The 27,407-nt window shown below is 36.1% G+C and overlaps 1 protein-coding gene across 2 annotated transcripts in view; it reads left to right on the forward strand.

Annotated features, from left to right (window-relative positions):
- Window positions 1-27,407, forward strand: part of SLC2A9 (solute carrier family 2 member 9) — a 1,122,280-nt gene that overhangs the window by 308,970 nt on the left and 785,903 nt on the right. For both annotated transcript variants that reach the window (XM_053704140.1, XM_053704141.1), the window contains exon 5: window positions 12,752-12,876. In XM_053704140.1, the coding sequence (XP_053560115.1) occupies window positions 12,752-12,876 (125 nt within the window). The remainder of the gene's footprint in view (window positions 1-12,751; window positions 12,877-27,407) is intronic.

Consider the following 27,407-nt stretch of genomic DNA (forward strand, 5'->3'; position numbering starts at 1 on the left):
CTAAAAGAGTTGGGGTAGGCCTCTGGTTGTAGGTTTCCTTTGAGAAAAGTATACGTTTACCATTTACCAATTGTCCTAAATATAGGAGACGTCTCCCTATGTAATTCCATGTGGTCAGAGATTTATTTTGTGTAGCTTGAAGTTATCCTGAAAAACAAATGTTTCAATAAAAACTAGTTAATTTAATTATTTATATTCCCTGTTTTTCTCTAAATGATTATTGTTCCTTTACATTTGTTTCAAATATATTTCTTGAAAATATGAATTTGTAAAGGTCGACACCAAGGTCTATATTTATATTTATGTAAACCTTGCTCCCTTCATTACTTTGTATACTAATGGATGAGGTTAGGGTTGCTGACACAAGGGGATCAAAGGGGGAGTGTATTAAATATAATATGTTTATTATGTGTTTTAGCATTTTTTCTCATAGGCCTTTAGCCTGCACATCATTCCAGACCTACCCCCCCCCCCCCTTTGGCTCCCTTTCTCCCTCCCTCAGACCCTCACAGGATCTTTAAGTAAATAAAAATGTTCTCTGGTCCTCTCTCCAGACCTTACAAACTATCTGGGTCCAATTGTAACCCTTTATATGTCCAGGAGGTGGTTAAATACCTTCATAGGAGCTGCTGATCGGGTGGGTAATAAAAACATTTTTTTTCTGAGGGTGTTTATTATAGGCTGTTTGTTGTATTTTGTGCAAATACACTAATATAACGTTTTGGAATATATCCTTATTTATAATTATCTGCAATTTTTCAGTCATGTCTGTACCCCCACTTAATTTGACTGACTGATTAAAAGGGACCCCTAGGGAACCTACTGCATCCCAAAAACTTTCTGCCATTAATTTTCCCTGTTTATTGTGCAAAACTGTTGCAGTGGACCAAATTAACCAGTCATGTGCTAATTGTGTCCCACATCTCCAATTCGCAAGCCATAATCCTGTCAGTATGACACCTGGCAGACAATTAGTGCCCATGTCTGTTTTTGTGGGCCAGGGGTATTCCACTGACTTATCCCCAAAGTTTAAATCCGTTCTTCAAAAGACTATGACATAGGTTTTAGCAGCTATCCCCAAACCAATTAAGCGTTATCGAAAATTAGGAGATTTACTTCACACTACCTGTAATATTCAGGGTCCTATCCCCCAGGCTCAGTTACCACCAACCTTACAAAACTCTGTCTCAACTGGTCCTCTGTCTGAGGGTTCTGAGGGTAAAGACTCATCTGAAGACCTTGATCCTATGTCTGAGCCTGGGGCTGATTCCACATAAGATTTAAAATGGACCATATCCGCTTCCTACTTCAGGAAGTTTTCAATACCTTGCAACTATCAGAACAGAATCCAGAGGATTCCAAACCTGTAAATAAATTGCATCAAGTTTTTAAAGCTCTGCCTAAAGTGCATAAGGCTTTTGAAGCACCAGTCTTGGTTACATACTATATAGCCAAAAAATTGAAGAAACCAGACATTCCTTTTGCACCTTCAAAGAGGTTAGAAAAATAAAAAAATATCCACTTTCAGAGAAGAATTTAACAGCCTGGGAAGTAGTTCCTAGGGTTGATGGAGCTATTTCCACCTTTAGACGCACTATGGAGGATAGTCCTTTGTTTAGGGATCCAAAGGATCGCAAATATCAGTCCTTGCTCAGAAATTTTTTCTCCCAATTGGCTCTCCAGCTTAGACCTGCAGCTGCAATCACCTGTGTGGCCACTGTGGAGTCCTTGTGTGATTCTCTTTCTCAGATGGTTTCTGATCAATCTTCTGAGGATATTACCAACTGCATTAAAGTCTTTAAAATAGCTAATGATTTAATTTGTGATGCAGTCTTTGATATCATCAAAATTGATTTAAAAAATATATGCCCATTGCTGTTTTGTTATGGAGAGCTTTATAGCTTAAATCTTGGTTAGCTGACATGGTTCCTAAGAATAGGCTATTATCAGTGCCTTTTGAAGGGTAGATGCTTTTTTGGATCAGAATTGAATTATATTATCAAAACTGTCTCTGGGGAAAAAGGGGGCTTTTCTTTCTCAAGACAAGAAATCTAAGGGTAAGTACAAACAAACAAATAGTTTTTGTTACTTTTGCTCCCCTAGAGATCAAACGGCCCCTCCAACCAGAAGTATGAATCATCCAAACCTTCCTGGAAACTGGGATCTTCATAGTCTAAAAACAAATAGACCAAAAAGCCGAACACAAATGAGAAATCTGCATGAACATCATACCTCCATGAGAATGATTTTATCTGACTCGTGTTCCAGAGGAACTTGTAAAGGTGGCTTCTTTTGTTCAATGTGCTCAAGACTTAGAGGATATGGGAGTGATCCAACCTGTTCCAATATCTCAACAGTGTCAGGCTTTTTACTCCAAACTCTTAATTGTCCCAAAGAAGGAAGGCACTTATCATCCTATTCTAGACTTGAATGGAAATGATCTGTACCATCATGCCTCCAATTCAGTCAATTTATGACAACTATAGATTTAAAGGATGCATATCTGCACATTCCAATTCACAATGATCATTTCCAGTTGTTTTTCTCAACAAGCATTACCAACTTGTGGCCCTCCCTTTCGGTCTGGCCACGGCCCCTCACATCTTCACAAAGTTTTTAGGGGCTCTCTTAGCAGTGATCAGAGCTCAGGAAATCTCTGTTGCTCCTTACTTGGATGATATCTTGGCCCAAGCTCCGTCTCTTTCAATGGTATCTTTCCTTCTGGGAACATGGATGGGAAATCAATGACCCCAAAAGTTATTTATCACCAGCCACAAGGGTGGTCTTTCTGAGTGTGATAATATACTCAGTACAAATGGGCTTATTTTTCAATCGGAAATGTGCAGAACCAAATGTCAGACTGCTTGTCTATTACTACAGATGGCTAATTCTCCATCTGTAGCACAATATATGGAAGTGGTGGGTCTTATGGTAGCAGCCTCATATGCAGTATCTTTTGCTCACTTTCACCTTCATCCTCTCCAATTGTCCATGCTTTAACAGTGGTCAAAGGATTGATTCCATCTGGAACAACACAAAGAGCTTAGTTTTTCAGTCAAACAATCTCTCTTATAAAGGAGGAAAAATCCCTAATTTGACCCTTGAAGCTTATTTTCTTTAGCCTATTTTGACCGTAGTCACTATGGACTCAAGTATGATTGGTTGGGGTGCTGGTTGGGAGTCTCAAATTGTGCAGGGATTATGGTTCCCTCTGGAAGTGAGGTTACCTATCAACATCTTAGAATTTTGTGTGATTATTCTGGTCTTTTAATCTTGGCCTCTTCTCAAACAGGAAAGATTAATTTGATTCCAGTCAGTAAACATCACTGCCATGGTGTACATCAATCATCAGGGATGAACTCAAAGTCCCTTAGGTATGCAAAAGGTATCTCCCATTCTGTCTTGGGCAGAGGAAAACCACTACACCCTATCGGCCATTCATATTCTGTGAGTGAACAATTGGGAAGCAGAATACCTAAGTCATCAGTACGTCCATCCAAGGGAAAGGTCTCTTCTTCAGGACGTGTTTGATCAATTGGTTCTGAGGTGGGATCTTCCAGAAATAGATCTCATTGTGTCCAGATTGAACCGCAAAACTTCCGGTTTATTGCGCCAAGTCAAGAGATCCATAGGCTCACATGATAGATGATCTAATCTGCCCTTGGAAATTTTGTATGGCCTATCTATTTCCTCTATTTGATCTTCTTCCAAGAGTCATTGCCAGAATGAAACAGAAACTGGCTTCTTGAATTCTCATAGCTCAGACGGGGCCCCGCTGAACTTGCTATGCGGACCTAATACAGATGTCATCTTGTCCTCTATGGTTTCTAAGGAAAGATCTGCTGTCTTAAAGGGACAGTCAACCCAAAAATTACTGTTACTTATTTAGATTAGTTAATTAACAATCTTTACATCAAACTCTAGCCCAATTTTCCTCTAAATAAACTTTGGCAGAAAATACACTTACTAGATCTCATCTGGCTGTTTTGAAATGGCCACCTTACTCCTCCTTCTCTGACGTCTCCCAAAAGCTTGAACTGCAGCACTAGTACAGGATCCTCTCGCCCCTGCGCGCTCCTTTCATTCAGTTCATTGAGACACTCATATGGCACCCCCCCACACTATCTCCCCTCACTTTCTTTCAGCAGAATGTTCTGTCTGCACTAAAACACCCACATTTATATGCAGCACATTATTATTATTATTTTACAAGTAATTTATGTTTGTATAGGACCAGAAAAGCGGAGAAGCCGAGTATTCTGTTTCGATTCTTTTCCATGTTTATAAAGGTAAAAAGTGTAACAGTTGCAAAAAATGTTTCTGCTGCCACCGGCACTCAGAGGAACGCAGAGGGAATGCAGGTACTGTGTGTGACTGTGCGCTCTGTGCTTCCGAAGCTGGAGGAGCTTTTAGGGGGGAAAGTGTTGCCAATAGCACTGCTCAAAGGTCTACTTTTAAACGTATATATCATATACATATACAGACTTATGATATCTGCAGTATGCACTCCGTGACTATAATCCATCTTGGGGAAGGGGAATACAGATGACAGCAAATTACAGAAACAATAAGCAAAATATATTATGTACACTTTTTTTCTATTCTTCAACATTTTTATGGGGGCTTTCAATTTGTGTTTAAAGTAATGGTAAATCTGATTTGAAATCAGACAAAGTAATCATAAAACACTGTATTGTCTTTATTAATAAATGCAATATACGGTATATGAAATTTTCTTTAATTGATCTCCTTCCAGCACTTGCAATTGTCTCTGCACCCTTCCTAATTCTTTTTGTAGTGTAGGGACATATAGAGGGGTCAAACCCTCTCTATACATGTCATAAAACGTAAGCTCCCAGGATCATCAAAACAAGTCTTGTAACTTTTTTCCGCAATGCAAAACAGATCCACCAACTGGCAATGATCCCAGTAAATAGTGAATCACAACTACAGTGCCGATTTACTGTTGACATCTGGGTTACAGGGTTGGTGACCGTCTGTAATTTGGAGTGGGCATGAATGTTTGGCAGCAGAAACATTTTTTGCAACTGTTACACTTTTTACCTTTATAAACATGGAAAAGAATTGAAACAGAATACTCGGCTTTTCCGCTTTTCCGGTCCTATACAAACATAAATTACTTGTAAAATAATAATAATAATGTGCTGCATATAAATGTGGGTGTGTTAGTGCAGACAGAACGTTCTGCTGAAAGAAAGTGAGGGGAGATAGTGTGTGTGGGGGGTGCCATATGAGTGTCTCAATTAACTAAATGAAAGGGACGCGCAGGGATGAGAGGATCCTGTACTAGTGCTGCAGTTCAAGCTTTTGGGAGACGTCAGAGAAGGAGGAGTCAGATGACCATTTCAAAACAGCCAGATGAGATCTAGTAAGTGTATTTTCTGCCAAAGTTTATTTAGAGGAAAATTGGGCTAGAGTTTGATGTAAATATTGTTAATAAACTAATCTAAATAAGTAACAGTAATTTTTGGGTTGACGGTCCCTTTAAGGACCATTGTATCATCTGAATCTCAAATCTCTGAATTGATGTGGAGGTTGAACTACTAGTTCTCAAAAACAGAGGTTTCTTAGATTCTCTTATCTCTACTTTACTGCAAGCCAGAAAACCTGTTACACAAAAAATGTATCATACGATTTGGAAAGCTTACTTAATTTGGTGTTCTTCTAGAGGTTTTTGAATCCCTAGAATTATTCTATTCCTTCAAGATGGAATCGATAAGGGATTATCGATTAGTTCTTTAAAGGGTCAGATTTCAGCATTATTGGTTTTGTTTCACAAAAACTGGCCAAATTACCCGATGTTCAAACTTTTGTCCAAACCTTGGTGAGAATTTGCCCTGTTAGACCTATTTCTTCCCCTTTGAATCTGGTTCTTTGTGTTCTGCAAAGTTCTCTTTAAACCATTGCACTCATTGGACCTAAAGTTATTGTCATGAAAGATTCTCTTATTTTACTCATTTCTTCTGCTAAAAGAGTTCTTGAATTATCTGCCCTGTCTTCTGATCTCCCCTTCTTGATTTTTTATCAAGATAAAGTGGTCATCCAGACTAAATATGGTTTTCTATCGAAGATAGTGTCTTCAAAAAATATTAATCAGGAAATTGTTGTTTCTTCTTTGTGACAAAATCCTTCTAATCCTAAGGAACACCTAATTCACAATTTGTTTGTAGTCAGAGTTTTAAAATTCTATCTTTAGGTTACTAAAGACTTAGTCCTCTAACTTGTTTTTCCACTTTTCAGGTCCCAGAAACGGTAAAAAGACTACTGCGGTTGCCTTGGCATCATGGCTAAAACAGACTATTTGTAAGGCTTACTTGGTTGCGGGAAAACCACCTCCAAAAAGAATAACTGTTCATTCTACTAGATCTGTATCTACTACTCGGGTCTTCAAAAATGTCATCTCCTTGGAACAGATTTGCAAGGCAGCAACTTGGTCTTCTCATTATACTTACGTATATTCTCTTTTCTAAATGTTTTATTTTTGATATGTATGCTTTTTCTGAAGCTGCTTTTGACAGGAAATCCATTCAGGCCGCAGTATTTCGGCAAATAGGAACTGCCATAATTTTGTCCCACTTGTCCTTACTATAGACTCTCAGCTGGGGTATTGTATCCCACATGTTATGGACACCTATGGGCTCTCCTAATCTTATGAAAGAAAAGAGAACTTATACTTACCAATAAATGTCTTTTTTGAAATGAGGAGAGTCCATAGGACCCACCCGCATTTTTACTAAATGGGCTAGATCAGTGGTTCTCAACCAAAGTGACCTCAAGGCCCGGTAAATTTTAGCTAGACATGTCCGGGCCCAGTAGTTTATTTATTTATTTATATATATATATATATATATATATATATATTATATATATATATATATATATCTATATACATATACATATATACATATATATATACATACATACATATATATACATATATATATATATATATATATATATATATAGTGAGCAGCAGGGGCGGGCTGATCAGCCAGGCGAATAGAACCTGGGCCGAGGGACCAACAAGTAGAGGGGCCCACAAATGGCATCTCCACAGATCTTGGTGCATTCCTTAAGCTGCAGTTTTCAGTTGCCCTATCAGTAACTAAGCAAATAAGTGTGGGTTTAGTGGGGGCCCTGGCAGGGGTCTGTCGCTGTGAGGGCCATGGTGTGTGGGGTCTGGCCCTGGAGGTTGGGTGCCCTTTCTCTGGCCCTTAATGTTGGGGGTCCTGGCTCTGTAGGATGAGGGGCCTGTTGGGGGCAGGGCAGGAAGGCTACCATGTACATTTGCATACCATTTAATACATTTTGGTCAGTGTGAGACAGTGTTCCTGGGGCCTTGATTGGTCTCAGTCTGCACCTGGTTTGCAGTGGGGGCATGACAGGTCAGGGCCCACTAGCAGGGCTATCACGGCCCGGTACTGGGCCACGGCCCGGCTGTTGAGAAACCAGGGGCTAGATGCACCTATTTACCCGGCTTTCTGTCTTTCCTACCTTTTCTATTTCTCAACTTCGTGAAGAGGAGGTGGGAGGGATTAAAGCTCCTGTGAGGGGTTTTGACCTCTTCCTAGTGGCAGAAAATATATCCCACATGTTATGAACACCTATGATCTCTCCTCATCACAAAAGAAATACATATATTGGTAAGTAAAAATTCTGATTTTTTTTTAAATTTTTTATCTTTATTAAGGTATTATAAGATAGAATTATAACAGAAATATTAATATGATAATACATTTTAGTTAAAAATGGTACGGGAATATAATACAATAAGGTATAGTTTGGTTTACATAAATATAACACAAGTAAAATAAGGGTTATAAAAAGGTTTTTAAAATAGTCGTATATAAAGGGACCACATAAACAAAATTATCAGTTGAGTTTGGTTCCAAAGAGAATATTCAAGCATATAGGACATAAAGGGTTTACTTTATGGCAGCCCATATGATGTCAAATTATGCATATATTTAACATGGAATATAAGAAAGACAAAAAATAAGAGGGGTCGGTGGTTTACAGATGGATATAATGGTACTGGTGTTATAGTTCTCAAGAAAGCTTAAGTAATAATAATAATAGTGGTGTAATATTACCATCAATAATCTAGATGCTCATCTATGAGCAACTAAGTAACTGAGTCAATAGTTTACTATCTGTTCACCTCTTCTGAACAGCACCAGATTTCTCAAGTAAATTTCAAACCTTTCTAATGAAACAGTAGGGTTTGCTTGTTTTTTCCAATCATCAGTGGAAGGTACTCTGGATGTTTTCCATAATTCTGGAATGAGTATTTTAGCACTGTTAACCCTTATGCAAAATAGTCCTTTTTTAAGTTAGCAATTTAGTTTTGGAGGGAGGTTAGTTATAAAGAAAGTAACGTTTTTGGGACTGTTGCTATTCAGCAATTTATTAATTTTAAGTAAAACTTCGCTCCAACAGGTCTGTATACTCCGGCAGGTCCACCAAATGTAGTTAGCTGAACCTATTTCTCCACACCTGCTCCAGTAAAGATCAGTGGCTCCAGAAAAAATATGTTTCAGACATTGTGGAGTTAAATACCACTACATTAGTTAGCAGCGTATCTCTCTATTACATTCTATTAAATTCCCAAAAACTGATGATTTAGTTGAGCTTTATGAGTTTTCTTTAAAAGAGCATAACTGTCCAGATTTCATATTAGCCTTTTTTTCTATGCAAATATTTTTTTCTTATTTAAATCCTGTAGCAATATTGCAAGCTATGGATTGGTAATGACTCATAATGACATAACGATAATTTGGAAGGTCCAAAACCAAAAATGTACATGTAAAATGCAACAGGTGTCCATAGCAATTAACCTCTTAACTCTAAAACACCCAATTGCTTTCAATCAGCAGCATTAATAACTACCACAAAGGCCTTTCAAATGGCAATGAACCTCGGCTCTCTTGTTGAGATTAGCTCCAGCCACACTAACTGTAACTCACCTCCCACCACAATAACCTCTATAATGCTCTCACCACCCAGAGTTTCACTACGAATTAACCCACAGCTTCCCAGATACAATAGAAACTAAAAGCAATCCCTACATGAGCACCCACTGAACTAACCGTAGCCCCTCCCCCATGTGACTCGCCCAGTGAAAACACTTCTTAACATCACCTATATAAGATTCTATATGCAACTACCTCCCAAGTACAATCAAATATTTCAGGCTATTAAAATATTTTTTTAGCCCTGGCTTCAATGTTTTCTATATTTTCTATCTTTCTTACAACAGCAATAGGGCTCTTAGTCCTCTTCTTGATGTAGGTCTGGCCTAGTTTATCTCTATGTTATGGACTTTTTTGTTCCAGATATCCTTATCCTTAGCTTATTAAAAATAGAATCAATTAGTTTGCTTCTTCAAAATACCTGCTAAAAAAATTGTCATATTTGCTATCATACAAAAAATATTTATGATAATGTATACATTCTGTAATAAAGTCTGGGTACATTTCATAGTTGCATCATTTTATAAGGCATGCTTACTGCTTGATATTCAGCTTACCAGATCTGACTCCCAGCTATGATTATTTCATTTAAAACATCTTACTTAGATATACAGTATACTGATGTGTCTGTTTGGGAGCACACATTACAATAGGGGCATGGCATACTGCTTGACTCCAGACACCAAATAAAATCAGAATACTTTATTTTGGCTCCTCTGGTAGTGTGTGTGTGAATATTTATGTAGTGGTTGTATAGTGTGCATGTGTGGGGTGTGTGTGTGACATATTTGTGTGTTGTTTGTATAGTGTGTGTGTATGTGACATATATATTTGTGTGGTGTGTGTGATGTGTTTGTACGTGTGTGTGTGTGTGTATGTGTGTGCATGTGTATATGTGTGTGTGGTGTGTATTGTGTGGATGTGTGTGTGGGTGTGTATATATGTGTGTGTATTTGTAATGTGTAGGTGTGTATTGTGTGTGTGTAGTGTATGTGTAGTTTGTATTTGTGTGTAGTGTCTGTGTGTGTGTGTGTGATGTGTAGCGTTTATGTATGTAGTTTGTATGTGTGCTGTGTAGTGTGTGTGTATGTATGTTTGTGTTGTGTGTGTGTGTGATGTGTTTTTGTGTGTATGAGTGTTAATGTGTAAATGTGTGTGTGTGTATGTGTATATATGTGTGTGTGTGTGACATATATATTTGTGTGGTGTGTGTGAGATGTGTTTGTACATGTGTGTGTGTTTAGTGTGTATGTGTGTGCATGTGTATATGTGTGTGTGGTGTGTATTGTGTGGATGTGTGCGTGGGTGTGTATATATGTGTATATATGTGTGTGTATTTGTAAAGTGTAGGTGTGTATTGTGTGTGTGTAGTGTATGTGTAGTTTGTATGTGTGTGTAGTGTCTGTGTGTGTGTGATGTGTAGCGTTTATGTATGTAGTTTGTATGTGTTCTGTGTAGTGTGTGTGTATGTATGTTTGTGTTGTGTGTGTGTGTGATGTGTTTTTGTGTGTATGAGTGTTAATGTGTAAATGTGTGTTTGTATGTGTATATATGTGTGTGTGTGTGTGACATATATATTTGTGTGGTGTGTGTGATGTGTTTGTACATGTGTGTGTGTTTAGTGTGTATGTGTGTGTGGTGTGTATTGTGTGGATGTGTGCGTGGGTGTGTATATATGTGTATATATGTGTGTATTTGTAATGTGTAGGTGTCTATTGTGTATGTGTAGCGTATGTGTAGTTTGTATGTGTGTAGTGTCTGTGTGTGTGTGTGTGATGTGTAGCGTTTATGTATGTAGTTTGTATGTGTGCTGTGTAGTGTGTGTGTGTATGTATGTTTGTGTTGTGTGTGTGTGATGTGTTTTTGTGTGTGAGTGTTAATGTGTAACTGTGTGTGTGTGTATATATGTGTGTGTGTGACATATATATTTGTGTGGTGTGTGTGATGTGTTTGTACATGTGTGTGTGTTTAGTGTGTATGTGTGTGCATGTGTATATGTATGTGTGGTGTGTATTGTGTGGATGTGTGTGTGGGTGTGTACATATGTGTATATATGTGTGTGCATTTGTAATGTGTAGGTGTGTATTGTGTGTGTAGTGTATGTGTAGTTTGTATGTGTGTGTAGTGTCTGTGTGTGTGTGATGTGTAGCGTTTATGTATGTAGTTTGTATGTGTGCTGTGTAGTGTGTGTGTGTATGTATGTGATGTGTTTTTGTGTGTATGGGTGTTAATGTGTGTGTGTATGTGTAAGGTGTAGGTTTGTATTGTATGTGTGTAGCGTGTGATGTGTGTATTGTGTGTATATGTATGTGTATTGTGTGCATAGTTTCTGTGTGGATAGTGTGTATATTGTGTAGCGTTTATGTGTGTAGTATTATATATATATATATATATATGTGTGTGTGTGTATGTATATATGTGTGTATGTTTGTGTGTGTGTGTGTGTGTATGTATGTGTGTATCTTTGTGTGTATGTATGTATGTTTGTGATGTGTGTGTCATGTGTATGTGTGTTTTTGTTTGTTTAGAGTTCGGGAAACAAGAAGTGTGATAATGCTGGACACTTAGGGGCATATTTATCAAAGTGCGAGCGGGCATGATACGATGTAGCGTATCATGTCTGCTGCACATCGATAAATGCTGTCGGCATTTATCATTGCACCAGCAGTTCACCAGAACTGCTTGTGCAATACCTCCCCCTGCAGATTCATGGCCAATCAGCCTCTAGCAGGGAGTGTCAATCAATCAGATCGTTTTCGATCGGGTTGATTTCTGTCCGCTGCCTCAGAGCAGGTGGACAAGTTATGGAGCAGCGATCTTCAGACCGCTGCTTCATAACTTCTGTTTCTGGCAAGCCTTCAGGTAAACAAGCTCCATTTGGAGCTTGATAATTCGGCCCCTTAGAGTAGAGCTCAACTTGCTAATGGTTTAAATATTACTGTGCGGTAGCTCTTATCATAAATACTATAGCTCTCTCTTTTTAGGGAGTCAAACACAGAGCTTACATTTCTGATGCCTTTACAGCATCTTCCCTGTACTAATGTTCCCTACCCATGGGCAAATGACTGCAGAACTGAACTCATCCACTGCACACAGCCTCGGGAAAGAGGGGGGGAGGGTAATGAGTACAATCTGAATCCCTGAGATTAATGGGTAGCAAACCTAAACCAATTCTAACAACAGCCTCCTTCAGTGCAGGACAATGATGGATGACAAGGGAATTACAAGTCTGTTGTGAAGAAACAATTCAGGGCTCGCAATGAAAAAGTTATTATAGGATATCCATGTTTTTTATCATCCCGCAAACATTGCTTTAGTGCCCTCCACTAGCAACCCTGAGATCTTCAAGCTATGAATTTGTGTTTCTTTGATGTTAACTTTTACTTAATGGATGTGAAATTAACTTTTGTGATAATGGGATTGATCACAATCATTTAGGGAAATGTTAAAGTGATTGTGTGGATTATTGTTGATAAATCATGTGATTAGTTTCTCTAAAGGATTGTGATCAAACCAAATGTTTGAATTATTATGTTTTTAAAACACCTTTATGGTGTTGTTCTGGAGCACATTTATTATCTCTTCTTTTATAAAGCTTCTTTAAAAAAATCCAGAATATAAAATATAATAGTTTCTCTTAAAAGATAATATATTAATCGATTTATTTTTATATATATTTATCTAATATGCCAATAATGATCATTAGTGGTTTGTAAAATCATACCTAATAAAGTTTTTTTTTTATGTATACATTTCAGAAAGGGAACATTGCTTCTCAACAATGTGTTTGCCATAGCAGCAGCATTATTGATGTCTTTAGCGCGCTTAGCAAACGTCCCTGAAATGATGATACTGGGTCGATTTATCATGGGTATTGATGGAGGTAATTTATATTTTTTTCTATTATTTTTTTCCCTCTGCAACTGAACTTAAAAGAACCTTCAACATATTTCCTTCTAATTTATTAAGCCTATATTTATTTAATAAATTGCACAATATAATGGCAAAACATATTTCAATAAAATATTATAAATTACATGTTGAATTCTGCTAACAACATGGTTTAGTGAGAATTTGTATTTACACTTACAGAATCTTTCTTTGTATACTTGAAATATGTAAATAGTCTTCACTATCAAACTACTGATTTTTACTGGTAGTCCAGTACACCACAAAGCTTTAAATCCCTCCCACTTCCCATGTTCCCCAGTCATTTTCTTTTGCCTCCTTGATGAGGAGTGAGGTGAAAGGGAATTGCAAGATCTACTCATTGCTAGGAGATCCTCTAATCGATCTGAGGCCCAAATCCTCCTCGCAGCCAGCAACCTGTCATTCAGAGGGGCAGATGAGGAGTTTTCAGCCAAGTAGTGAAGGGTTTTTTCTCAGTGAGAAATGTTGCAGGCCTCCCAGGTGAAATGTGGACTTTTCCACCAATCCCCTGGTCTACAATGAGCTGCTTCTTGCGGATCCATAGCCCTCCTCAGGTGATATGTGAACTTGTCCACCAATCCCCTGGGTTAACAATAGATGCTGTCATTAATTCAGATCCTTGGCATCGTGCTTGCACTGCTTAGGATGGGCTTATCTACTGGAAACAGGTTGCTGCATCTGAGTTAAGCACAGTGGATGGAGGTGCTGAGAGGTAAGTACCTGTAGCTTACAAGCCCACCAGCTATTAATATGAACATGTACACATGATTTACATAGTCTGGGGACATATATTATACACCATACACCTTATACTAGCAGTTTTAGGCACTTTAAAAAAATAAATAAAAAAGCTTTAAATTCACAACAGTTGGCTTAGCGTGCTCAAACTTTGCTCCTCGTCTATACAGAGTATGTGCTAAATGTATGCTTCTTTCCTTTGGGTTTTAGCTTTTAACGCTCACAGGTATTGTTTTTTTCATGATTCAGATACAGCATGCAATTTTAAGCAACTTTCTAATTAACTCCTATTATCAATTTTTCTTTGTTCTCTTGGTATCTTTACTTGAATGTAAACTAAGGAGCCGGCCCCTTTTTGTTCAGCACCCTGGCTAGTGCTTGGTGGCTTACATTTATCAACCAATAAGCAAGTGCAACCCAGGTCTGAACCAAAAATGGTCCGGCTCCTTAGCTTTCATTCAAATAAAGATACCAAGAGAACAAAAGAAAAATTGATAAAAGGATTAAAATTAGAAAGTTGCTTAAAATTGCATGCTATATCTGAATCATGAAAGAAAAAAAATGGTTCATTATTCCTTTAAGGAATGGCATATGCCAGGGGTAACTTTTGTTCTATCTTCCATATTTAAATTGATTTTTCCTCTCTCTTCTGTTAAAACAGAGATTTGGGAGACTATTCCTAAGGTATATGCAGCTATTTCCCCTTTGGCCAGGCTAACTACTCTTCCTTTGGAGGATAGTTCCTCTTTTAACTATACTTAAGATAAAAAAACGGGAATGTTTTCATAGAGAATCCTTTCAACTTGCAGGTTTTATGTTTGGACCTGCAATCATTGTAGCCTGTATCACTGCTGCCACTGCTGTGTGGTGTCACAATCTCTCAGAACTTGTTTCTGGGGAAACCACTCTCAATGAGATTTAATTAATCGTGATGACAGCAAAATGTTTTAATTGTGATGCAGCAGTGTAAATGTTTTGCATCAATGCTAAGCATGCTGCATTAGCTATTTTAGCTAAGCAAGCTTTGTGGCTTTATCTCTCTTTGTAAGGTAAATTTATTTTTGGATTTGAACTGGATGCTATTATTGCCAATCTAAGTATTATAAAGATACCTCCTCTGCTCAGAGTTCTGGGGGTCATATTGAGTCTCTTTTGTGAGGTCTGGGAGAGATATGTTCAGGATTCATGGGTTTTACAAATTATTTCCCAGGGGTACTGAATACGCTTTTGTTCAAGGCCTCCTTGGGGAAGATTCTTCCTGTCTTGAATGCCTCAAAATCCATTAAAGATGCATTTTTTGGCTTGTGTGAGAAATTTGGAACTAATGAGGGTGATTTCTCTAGTTCCAGCTCCAAAATTAAACCAGGGGTTTTATTCAAATCTCTTTAAAGTGCCAAAGAAAGAAGGTACTTTTTGGCCTGTTTTGGCTCTCAAAATATTGTACAAATTCCTAAAAGTTCCAATTTGGACTTTGCTTCCTTTAGTGCAGGAGGGTCAGTTTATGTCTACCAAAGACCTAAAAGATGCTTATTTGCATATTATTTGATCATGTCAAGTTCCTGAGATTTGCCTTTCTAGACAAGCATTATCAGTTTGTGGCCCTTCCCTTTTGGTCTGGCTACTGCTCCCAGAGTGTTAACAGAAGTACTGGGAGCTCTGTTGTCTGTAGTTTGAACTCAAGGAATTTCTATATTTCCTTACTTGGATGACATTGTGGTTCAGGCCCCTTCTTTTCGTCTGGCTGTGTCTCACACTTAGATGGTTCTTCAGAGTCACGGTTGGAAAATAAATCTTTCAAAGAGCTCATTATCCCCTTAGACTCGTGTCTTTTGGGGTTTATATTCAATTCTGTAACTATGTCTTTGTCTTTGACAGATTATCACAGAATGAAGCTGCAACAGGCATGTTCCCTCTGCAGCTAAATCTCCTTCCTTTTTGAGCTCAGTGCATGGAAGTTGTGGGTCTCATGGTGGCTGCATCAGATGTAGTTCCATTTGCCAGATTTCATCTTCGGGTCCTCCAATTGCAGATGCTGCTTTAATGGAATGGGGACCATAAGGACCTGTTTCAGAAGATTCTGCTAGATCACAAGACAGTCCTTGAATTGGTGTCAGACTCGCCAGTCCCAAGTTCAGGGAGCCTCTTTTCTTTGTCCAGTGTGGTTTGAAATTTCCACAGATGCCAGTTTGTTATTTGGTGGTGCAGTTTGGGGTTCTTAGAGAACACAAAAAGTTCAGTGTCCTCAGGAGGTGAGGTTACCAATAAATGTTCTGGAACTCTGCGCAATCTTCATGACTCTACAGATTTGGCCTGACACAAATCTTTTCTGAGATTCCACTAAGGCAAAGTCACGGCAGTGGCTTATGTCAGTCATCAGAGAAGAACTCGCAGTTACTTAGTGATGACAGACGTGTCCCGCATCATCTGTTGGGTGGAATGCTATCATTGCAGAATTTCTGCCATCCATTTTCCAGGTGTGAAGGCAGACTTGCTAAGTCACCAGTCTCTTCACCCAGGAGAATGGTCTCTGAATCCAGAAGTTTTTTACCAAATTGTGAGGCGTAAGGGTCTGCCAGAGATAGATCTCAGGGCCTCCCATTTAAATCACAAACTGCCTCAGTATTGTGCCAGGTCTTGGGACCCTTAGGTGTGTCTATTAGACGCCCTACTGGTCCCTTGGTAATACAACCTTATTTACAGGTTTTCTCTGTTTTTGATGTTATCCAAAGACATAGCCAGAATCAAGCAAGAACAAGCCTTAGCAATTCTGATTTCTCCAATGTGGCCTCATAAGATTTGGCTTGCGGATCTGGTGCAGATATCCTAATGCCGTCTTGGATGCTTCCTCTATGAAAGGATCTTCTCTCTTTTAAGGCCCTTTCTTTTATCAAGATCTCAAAACTCGACGGCATGGTGATTGAGAGCTTAATTCTGTCTCAGAGAGGTTTTTCTGTTAAGGTTATTGATAACCTGGTTTAGGCTAGGAAACCTGTTACCAGATGTATTTATTATAAGGTCTGGAAAACCTTGTTTTGCGTGATGTTCTTGTAAAAGTTACCAGTTTATTAGTTCTTGCAGGAAGGCTTACATAAAGGTTTCTCAGACAGTTATCTGAATGGCCAGCTCTTTCTGTTCTGCTTCAAAAGAAAATTGCTAAAATTCCTGATTTTGAGGCCTTTGTTCAGGCTCTGATGAAGATAAAATTAGTTATTTGTTCAGCTTCTCCCCCTTGGAATCTGAATCTGGTTTTGGGGGTTCTTCAAACTCCTGATTTTGAGCCAATACTCTAATTTGTGCCTTCAGCTTTTATCTTGGAAGGTTCTTCTTCTTCTAGCTATTTCTTCAGCAAGAAGAGTCTCAAAGCTTTCAGCTTTGTATTGTAAACCACTTTTTCTGATTTTTCATCAGGATAAGTCTGTTATTTGCACTAGTTATTTTTTTCTTTTTTTTCAGAAAGTTATGGTTTCCTCTTTTCGTCCAGCTCCTAAGAACTCTAAGAAGTATCTACTCCCCAGCTTGGATGTTGTAAGAGCTCTTAAATATTATGTGGAAGACACAAAAGATTTCAGACTTTCTTCTCTTTTTGTTAATTTTTCAGGGCCTCACTAAGGCTAGAAAGCTATGGCTGTTACTTTAGCAGCTTGGCTTATAGCTTTAATCCACAAGGCTTATTTGTTTACATGGAAATCTACCTCTGAGTGCATTACTGCTCTAGGGCCTTTTGTAATAAGGCCTCTATTATTCAGATTTGTAAGGCAGCTACTTGATCTGCTTTGCATACTTTTTCTAAATTTTATCACTTTGATGTGTCTTCTTTTTTTCTGCAGCTGTCTTTGGCAAGAAGGTTCTGCTGGCCGTAGTGCCTGAATAGTTACGCCCTGCCTTCACTGTTTCTCCCCCATATTCACAGTAGTCTTGTGGACTTCACGACTTGGGTATTGATTCTCAAACGTGATGGCTTGTGGATTCTCACCTTCTGATGAAAGAAAACAAAATGTATGCTTACTTAATAAATTAATTTGTTTCATGATAGTGAGTCCAAGAATGGATTGTATTTTGGAGTGCGCCTGAGATGACTAAAATAGATTATCTCAGTCTTAATTTGCCTAGAGTATTATTCTAATTGTGTATTTTATAATTGTTTATTTTATAATACCTTTCTTTGGTATGAATTAGAACATGAAGTATAATAAATCATGAAGTATATTAAATCAAACTATAATTGATAAAAGAAGACAAATATCTTATTAATTAATAAAATGGTTACATTTATTCAGTTAGATTTCATAAATGTCATAAATTAATCATACAGCTGTATACCGGACACGAAATAGAAGCAATATACGGTTATATACTATTATCTATGCTAATATAAAAGTATTGTTTTAGGTTTTATGTTATGAACATTAATTTTTATGCTCTGAGCGATTGAATGAAATCTAACTGAATAAATGTAACTATTTTATTAATTAATAAGATATTTATCTTCTTTTATCAATTGTAGTTTGATTTAATATACTTCATGATTTATTATACTTCATGTTCTAATTCATACCAAAGAAAGATATTATAAAATAAACAATTATAAAATACACAATTAGAATAATACTCTAGGCAAATTAAGACTGAGATAATCTATTTTAGACATCTCAGGGGCACTCCAAAATACAATCCATTCTAATTCCTTTAAACTAATCTTAGTTTATAGGTGGTCATTACGGAGGTAAACCACCTTTTTTAGAGTGTTTTTCCTGCCTTTTTGATAGCATTTAAATCTACACCATCCACTGGATTAAATGTGATAGTTCCTCCAACAGGAGAGCATCTATCATACCTGTCCACTAGTACTGTATTACCTCCATTTCTCCAGTCTGTTGTATTTCATAAATAAATATTAAACAAAATGAATAAGGAAACAGATCTATTTAAACTAAGATCTACAATTTATGATAGTCTAAGTAATATATTTGAAGAAGAAGAAACTGTAGTACAAAATGACAACATAAACCAACAAGTTAAGGGAAATGAAAGCCTAAAATACCTGATGAAAGAACTAGAAAACAAATTAATAAGTGAAATGAGACAAAAAATGGAATATGCCTCTCTTAGCAAATATATTGAAGAGAAGTTAGTACCAAGAGGTTTGAGAATTAAGAAACAATGCTCATTTAAAATAGAAGATGAATTATTTATAAAAAAATGGAGAGAAATTTTAGAGGAAGCATCAATAAAACTAATGGAACTAATTAAAGAATTCAGAGGTGATACCCTAATTAAATTAGGAAACCAAATAAACGAATTAGAATCAGAATTGGAACAATTTAAAAAGGATAAAGAATTTCTTGAAAGGGAACAAATTATAAAAGATTTGTTATAAACAACGAAAAAAGAATTAATAGAAATAAAGAAAAGAAAATTAGAAAGGGATAGAGATGATTATACCCATTTTAAAGGCAAAGAAGGTGAACAATACTTTAGCACACACAATTGGAGATATAATAAATTTCAAAAAAATACCCAAATTGGAAACAATGGTAATATCAGAGATGAAGTAGAAACACAAAGGGAGGAGAAATTCAACCAAACACAAAAAGAAAAAGAAAAAGAAAATTTTAAAAAACAAGACCATAGGTATAACAATTATGGCAATGACAGTAAAAGCACGAATTATAACAGATATTACCAAAATTATAATGTTGCACCGAATTCGAGAAGAGGGTGGAATGAAAATAATCAATGGCACAGATGGAATAGGGATAGTTACCGAAATAGGGGATATCCAGTACAAAATTACCCACAATACAATAGAGAAAGGGATAATGCTACAAAAACAAATCATTACTCACATAACTATATACCAAATAAACATACAACAAATGAACCATATAATCGTACACCAAATCACAATTGGAATAGATATAATGAAAGACCAAATAATCATTGGAGATATTCTAGAAATGAGGTGAATTATACACATAGAGAACAGAACACAGTGAGAGATTACCAAAATAATCCAAACAGGAGAGAAACTAATAACATCAACACTCATAATAGATTTAACCCTCTAATGAATTTAGAAGAGGAACATCAGAGCACATCAAACTACGAAAGGGATTTTTTAGACCTTGGCCAGATGAGAAGAGAAGAGATAATACCAGAACAAGAAATAAGAAATATAAAGAAAAGGAAAGACTCAGAAAGAGAGGAAAGAGAGGAACTGGCATATGTAAAACCAAAAGACAAGAGAAAGAAATAAAACATACTACAGAAACAACTAAAGGAATCTTTAATTTAAGTACAACAATTTTAAGTAAGGAACAAGAAAGAATCTTAAATAAAGGTCTGATATTCGCCCCAACCAACAAATTAAATAAATTTAACACCTATGTAGACCTACAGAAATTCCTAAGAAACTTAACTTTGAAAAGATACTTTTCAAAAACACCATTAGAAAGACAAGCAATAGAGCCAAAAACAAATGAGAATAATGGGATAATACACACAAATCTAAAAAATAAATCTACCTTTTTCCAAAACACGAAAAAGGCTCAAGTATAGAGACTTTTGAGAACTTAGTCTTAGAGGACCTAAGAAAACTAAAAAGTGAAAGCAATTCCAAATTTAAAACAAAGAATCTAACCAAAAAAGAAAGAGAGACATTAGAGAATATGGAAAGGGACCATAACATCGTGATAAAGGCTGCGGACAAGGGTGGGGGGATAGTTGTTCTAAACAAAGAACACTATCTAAGAATATGTAAAGAATTAATTCAAGATGAAAATACATACAAAAAATGTACCAGAAATCCCACAAGTTTCTATAAACTAGAAATCAAAATGATATTAACAAAAGCTTTAACAAAAGAGATATTAACAGAAAAAGAATTTAACTATTTATTACCCAAATTTCCCAAAATACCATTATTCTATATTTTACCAAAAATCCATAAAGACATCAATAACCCACCTGGCCGCCCTATAGTATCAGGAATAAAGTCTTTAACATAAAATTTATCAGAATATATAGACAAATTCCTTCAGAAATATGTCAATAAATTAGAAAGTTATTTAAAAGATTCCACACATGTAATTAAATTAATTAAAGATATTAAATGGACTGAAGACATGTGGCTTATAACATGCGATGTGTCTTCATTATATACTTGCATTAAACATATAGATGGATTACAAGCAGTAGATCAATACCTAAGTAGTGATATAGAAATGTCAACATTACAAAAAGAATTTATTTTAGAAAGCATTAAATACATTCTAACCCAAAATTACTTTCACTTTGAAGGTAATTTTTATAATCAAACTTGTGGAACAGCCATGGGTACCAGGTTCACTCCCAGCTATGCCAATTTGTTCATGGGCCTCTGGGAAACAGAATTTCTAAATAACACTAAGTTTCTCGACTTAGAAATCTATACAGAAGGACAGCAAATTAATAGTAAAACACACTTTAAGGCGGTAGACAGCAATAATTACATTCATGCACAAAGCTGTCACCACATACAATGGAAAAATAACATTCCTAAAGGCCAACTATTAAGAATTAGAAAGAATTGCACTAAGGATGAAGACTATCTAGAACAGTCAATAATTTTAAAAAAGAAATTTATAGAAAGAGGTTATAATAGTAAAACAATAGATAAACAAATAGAATTAGTTAAAAACGAAGAGAGAAATGAGATACTCTACAAACAAAAAACACAATTAAAGAATGATAAACCAAAAGTACCATTTATAACTCAATATAATCAAGATCATAAAGCAGTAGAAAAAATAATAAAAAAACACTGGAATATACTGAGACTAGATGAAAAACTAAGGGATCAAATAGGTGAAAAACCAGAAATAATATATAGAAGGGCCAACAATTTAAAAACCAAATTAGCCCCTACTGATCTAAAAATGAAAAAGAAACCAGACAGAGATCTTAAAGGAAATGAAATAAAAGGTTTCTTTCCCTGCTTTGCATGTAAGTCCTGCAGACACTCAGATAAAAGAAAGAAATTTAAATCCAATGCAACTGGAAAAGAATATGAAATAAAACACCAAATCCGTTGTACAGATAAAAATATAATTTATTTATTGGAGTGTTTTTGCGGGAAACAATATAAAGGAGAATCAACCAGACCTGTCAGAGAGAGAGTAAGGGAACATATACTCTCCATAGAGAATGCTGAAGAAGATAGAAATAAAGACCTCCCCGTTCCACAACATTTTTAAAAATGCAATAACTGCAACTTAAAGAAATTCAAATATGTTGCAATAGATAAATTAAACCCAGACTGGAGAGGAGGAGACGTGGAAAATGAATTACTAAAACTAGAATACAAATGGATCTACGGATTAGAAACAAAAACCCCTAAAGGATTGAATATCGAATTTAGTATCACACCTTTTTTAAAATACTAATGCACAATAAAATATATTGTTATAGGGTCAAGATATCAGATATTTATATCTGTCATATACTAATTTTTGTTATTTATTCAAAATAACACAGTATCAAACTGTAACATACTCAAATATGCATTTTATCCAATCTTCATTATTTAAAATTTGAATACACAATAAAATATATAATTTTATATGGTTAAAATATCAGATATTTACATCTGTCATTTACGATTTTCCATATCCCTCAAAAAGAACATAGTATCACAAGATAACATAATTAAATACGTTTTTTCACTTTGGATTATGAAGTATAATTGGTTTATAAACTTAGACAAAAAAATGAATATCCACTATTTTACAAATTGCACATACATTAAATCCCCAAAATAATTTTTTTTTGTATATATACATTATTTATTTATACATTTTTTTATATATCTTTTTGAATGGATATAATCTTTTTATTCTAATTATTCATATTGGCAAAACTAATTAATTAATAGACAAATATCAATTTTTGATACGGTTATTACATAGAAAGTTATTTTCAAGGACATCACATTTCAGATTTATAAGACATTGTATTAAATGTAACGATTTATCTAAATTATGAATTCAAATGTAACCAAGAGAAAAAAATAACCAATTTTAGCACTAAACTTCAAATACAATTACTGCAATAATATACAAAAGTTTGTTTGTAATTAAACATAAATGCATCCATAGGAATAATTGTAACAAACATTTGTTATTTAAACAACCAATGAGAACAAAGCCAAGTGGTTTAAATAAGACCGCCAAATCATACTGGAGCACTATGTATGAAAAAGGCTGCAGGTGACAGCCGAAACGCGTCCAGCATTCTGCTCCACTATTTTGAAGAAGCAACCACTGTTGCAACACCCAAGACTGTGTAAAATCAGTACTCTGATATACTAATACAACCCAGTCTAAAGGGTTTTTTTCCAGCGTGAATCCCAGATGTCCTTTGGTCAGCAAACATCGGGATAAAGAACTGTTTATTGTTCTATACAACAAGGTGAGACCAAAAATATAACGGCAATCAAGATCCATAGCCTACTGTGACACCTGAAGTTGCCCCCTGGTGGGTTTGAACAAACACTGGTCACAAAAACAAAGGGGAATTAACGGACACTATCCTCTAACACTTTGTCTGCAAAGCACATCTCCAAAAAAAAACCCTGGTGGGTTTGAACAAACACTGGTCACAAAAACAAAGGGGAATTAACGGACACTATCCTCTAACACTTTGTCTGCAAAGCACATCTCCAAAAAAAACCCTGGTGGGTTTGAACAAACACTGGTCACAAAAACAAAGGGGAATTAACGGACACTATCCTCTAACACTTTGTCTGCAAAGCACATCTCCAAAAAAAAACCCTGGTGGGTTTCTCTTCAACAAATGTTAAAAGAAGAACAGGATTCTGCATACGGATACCAAGAAAGGAATTTCAACACAAATCTATACCGGTATAGTCAACGCAACATTTTTTTCATACTTCAAAAGGTACCTCCCCTCTTTTTAAAGCCCCGGGCAAATAAACTGTCTTTTAATGTGAATACAAAAAATGTATTCAACTTTTATATAAGAACTACACCCCTCAATATTTAAATCAGATCTACCTGAGATACAGGATATTAATTATTCACATAAATTATTGTTTCTGTGTTTCTTAAAAATAAACCGCAAATTTTTCAAATTAGAGCGCTAGTATACCGGTTCATAAATTAATCATACAGCTGTATACTGGACACGAAATAGAAGCAATATACGGTTATATACTATTATCTATGCTAATATAAAAGTATTGTTTTAGGTTTTATGTTATGAACATGAATTTTTATGCTCTGAGCGATTGAATGAAATCTAACTGAATAAATGTAACTATTTTATTAATTAATAAGATATTTGTCTTCTTTTATCAATTATAGTTTGATTTAATATACTTCATGATTTATTATACTTCATGTTCTAATTCATACCAAAGAAAGGTATTATAAAATAAACAATTATAAAATACACAATTAGAATAATACTCTAGGCAAATTAAGACTGAGATAATCTATTTTAGTCATCTCAGGCGCACTCCAAAATACAATCCATTCTTGGACTCACTATCATGAAACAAATTAATTTATTAAGTAAGCATACATTTTGTTTTCTTTCATCAGAAGGTGAGAATCCACAAGCCATCACGTTTGAGAATCAATACCCAAGTCGTGAAGTCCACAAGACTACTGTGAATATGGGGGAGAAACAGTGAAGGCAGGGCGTAACTATTCAGGCACTACGGCCAGCAGAACCTTCTTGCCAAAGACAGCTGCAGAAAAAAAGAAGACACATCAAAGTGATAAAATTTAGAAAAAGTATGCAAAGCAGATCAAGTAGCTGCCTTACAAATCTGAATAATAGAGGCCTTATTACAAAAGGCCCTAGAGCAGTAATGCACTCAGAGGTAGATTTCCATGTAAACAAATAAGCCTTGTGGATTAAAGCTATAAGCCAAGCTGCTAAAGTAACAGCCATAGCTTTCTAATTCCTTTAAACTAATCTTAGTTTATAGGTGGTCATTACGGAGGTAAACCACCTTTTTTAGAGTGTTTTTTCTGCCTTTTTGATAGCATTTAAATCTACACCATCCACTGGATTAAATTTGATAGTTCCTCCAACAGGAGAGCATCTATCATACCTGTCCACTAGTGAGTCCAAGAACCCTGCCCTTTCTTTTTGTTCAGATGGCAGCAGTACATGTTTTGCACTTCTTTGCCCCCCACTTTTTCTTTCCTGCATTTCTTTTTCCCTCATTTACTTGGCTATATGTATGACGGAGGATCATGGGAAGTGTGGGGGGGAATTAAAGTTCTGGTGTTTTGGGATGTTTTCTGCCTCCCCCTAGTGGTCAGGAGGGGAATATTCCTACACATGATGTCTTGTGGACTTTCACCATCATGAAAGAAGTGAATTTTTCATGTAAGCAATAAGCATAAACTTTTTTTTTTTAATGAATGGGCCAATTATACAACATAAATGTAATAAATATGGGAATGTTTTTTTATAAATTGTATCTAATAATTATCTATCAAATAATTTGCCTAAGAAACAGAAACATACCACATCCATTCTGATTTATTCTTTTTTTCTGTATGGTAAATAAATATAAGCACAATTAAAAATGTACTAAGAAATAATTTCTTTTGATTTAAATAAAAGTCAGTTTACCAAAGCAGTTTACGAAATAATTAAACACCTTGCAATCACCAGACATTGCTGTTGTCTTGCTATAAAATAACATATCATCCAAGTCAAATATTTTTAAGCCAGTTAAGAAAAGATAAATAGCAGGGTTAGCCTTTAGCAGTCTGCAGTGTACATTTCTATTTTTGAGTCCACATTTTTTAGAGCAAAGTCACATAAAAAGAAGGCAAAATAAATAATAAAACTATATTGCAAAGTTTATTTACTGTGCATTAATAAACATTTTATATTAAATCTCACGCTGTTTACTGCCCCTTTAATCATACATCAGGTTGGCATAGGAACAATACTGATGTAAAAATATATTCATATTAAAAATAAATTAATCACAATACAATATAATTGATTAACTAGCTTTGTATCAAAACCCGCTACAGTTGACTAAAGAAAGGGACAGTGCACTATAATATGAATTTCCCCATAATGTATTCCCAGTTTCTTATACCAGATGCAGAGTAAGGGGCCGATTTATTAAAGCCCAAATGCTGCTATATGCAGCTGTTTCTGCATGAGCCTTCAGGTTCGCCGGAAACAAGAGTTAAGAAGCAGCGGTCTTAAGACCGCTTCTCCTTAACTTGTCCGACACCTCTGAGGCAGCGGACAGCAATCAGCCCAATCGGATACGATCGGGTTGATTGACACCCCCTGCTAGCGGTCGATTGGCTGCGAATGTGCAGGGGGCGGCATTGCACAAGAATTTCACAAGAAATGCCTGTGCAATGATAAATGCCGACAGCGTATGCTGTTGGCATTTATAAAAGTGCAGTGAACATGATCCGCTACAGCGGATCATTTCTGCTCGCACTATAATAAATCGGCCCCTGTGTATTGCAATTTCTGCTTGCACTATAATAAATCAGCCCCTACGTATTGCAATTTCTGCTCGCACTATAATAAATCGGCCCCTACGTATTGCAATTTCTGCTCGCACTATAATAAATCGGCCCCTACGTATTGCAATTTCTGCTCGCACTATAATAAATCGTCCCCTACGTATTGCAATTTCTGCTCGCACTATAATAAATCGGCCCCTACGTATTGCAATTTCTGCTCGCACTATAATAAATCGTCCCCTACGTATTTCAATTTCTGCTCGCACTATAATAAATCGTCCCCTACGTATTGCAATTTCTGCTTCCACTATAATAAATCGGCCCCTATGTATTTCAAATCTCATTTGATTTTTTGTTTTAAATAGCTATGCTTGCTCATTAAAACCACCACGCAACATATCAGTTGAAATGGGCTAAGTATAATGTCTAATCTCACTCTCTCTATACACAAAGGCAGTGTTTAGCATGAAACCTGAATTTTTTCTTTCATGATCTAGTTAGAGCATATCATTTTAAGTTTCCAATTTACTTCTGTTATCATATTTGCATCATTCTCTTGGTATCCTTGGTTGAAGGAGTAGAAATGTACTACTGAAAGCTAGCTAAATACTTTGGGTAATAAAATGACAAGAGGCATAAATGTGAAGCCACCAATCAGCAGCTAGCTACCAGAAGTGTGTTGCTGCTACTCAGCCTACCTATGTATTCAACAAAGGATATCATGGCAACAAAGCAATTTGATGAAGAAGTATATAGGAAAGTTGTTGAAAATAACTTTGCTCTGTCTAATTTTGACCTTACTGTCCTTTTGAATAATAATTTTAGATGATGGTTAAATGGAGCAAAAACATATTTCAATAACAAAATAAACTTAAAAGATTAATTTAAAGTACATTTAATATTCTGCTTGTGCAATACCGCCCCCCGCTAGCCGGTGTGGGGGGAAATCAGCCTGATCGAATAGGATCGGGCGAATTGCAGTACGCAGCCTCAGAGGTGGCATATGAGTTAAGGAGCAGCTGTCTATAGGCCGCTGCTTCTTAACTCCTGTTTCCGGCAAGCCTTAAGGCTCACGCGGAAACAGGGTGAATTGGCCCAATTCAGCCAATAATAAATTGACCCCATGGAGTAATTACAGTGCAGGCTAGAAAAACTAAGTGAACCCTTGAATTTGAAAACTTGTAGATCCTCCTTTAGCAGCAGTTTGCTGTAGATGTTTATAAGACTT

Source organism: Bombina bombina, chromosome 2, assembly GCF_027579735.1.
Source record: "Bombina bombina isolate aBomBom1 chromosome 2, aBomBom1.pri, whole genome shotgun sequence".
NCBI lineage: Eukaryota > Metazoa > Chordata > Amphibia > Anura > Bombinatoridae > Bombina > Bombina bombina.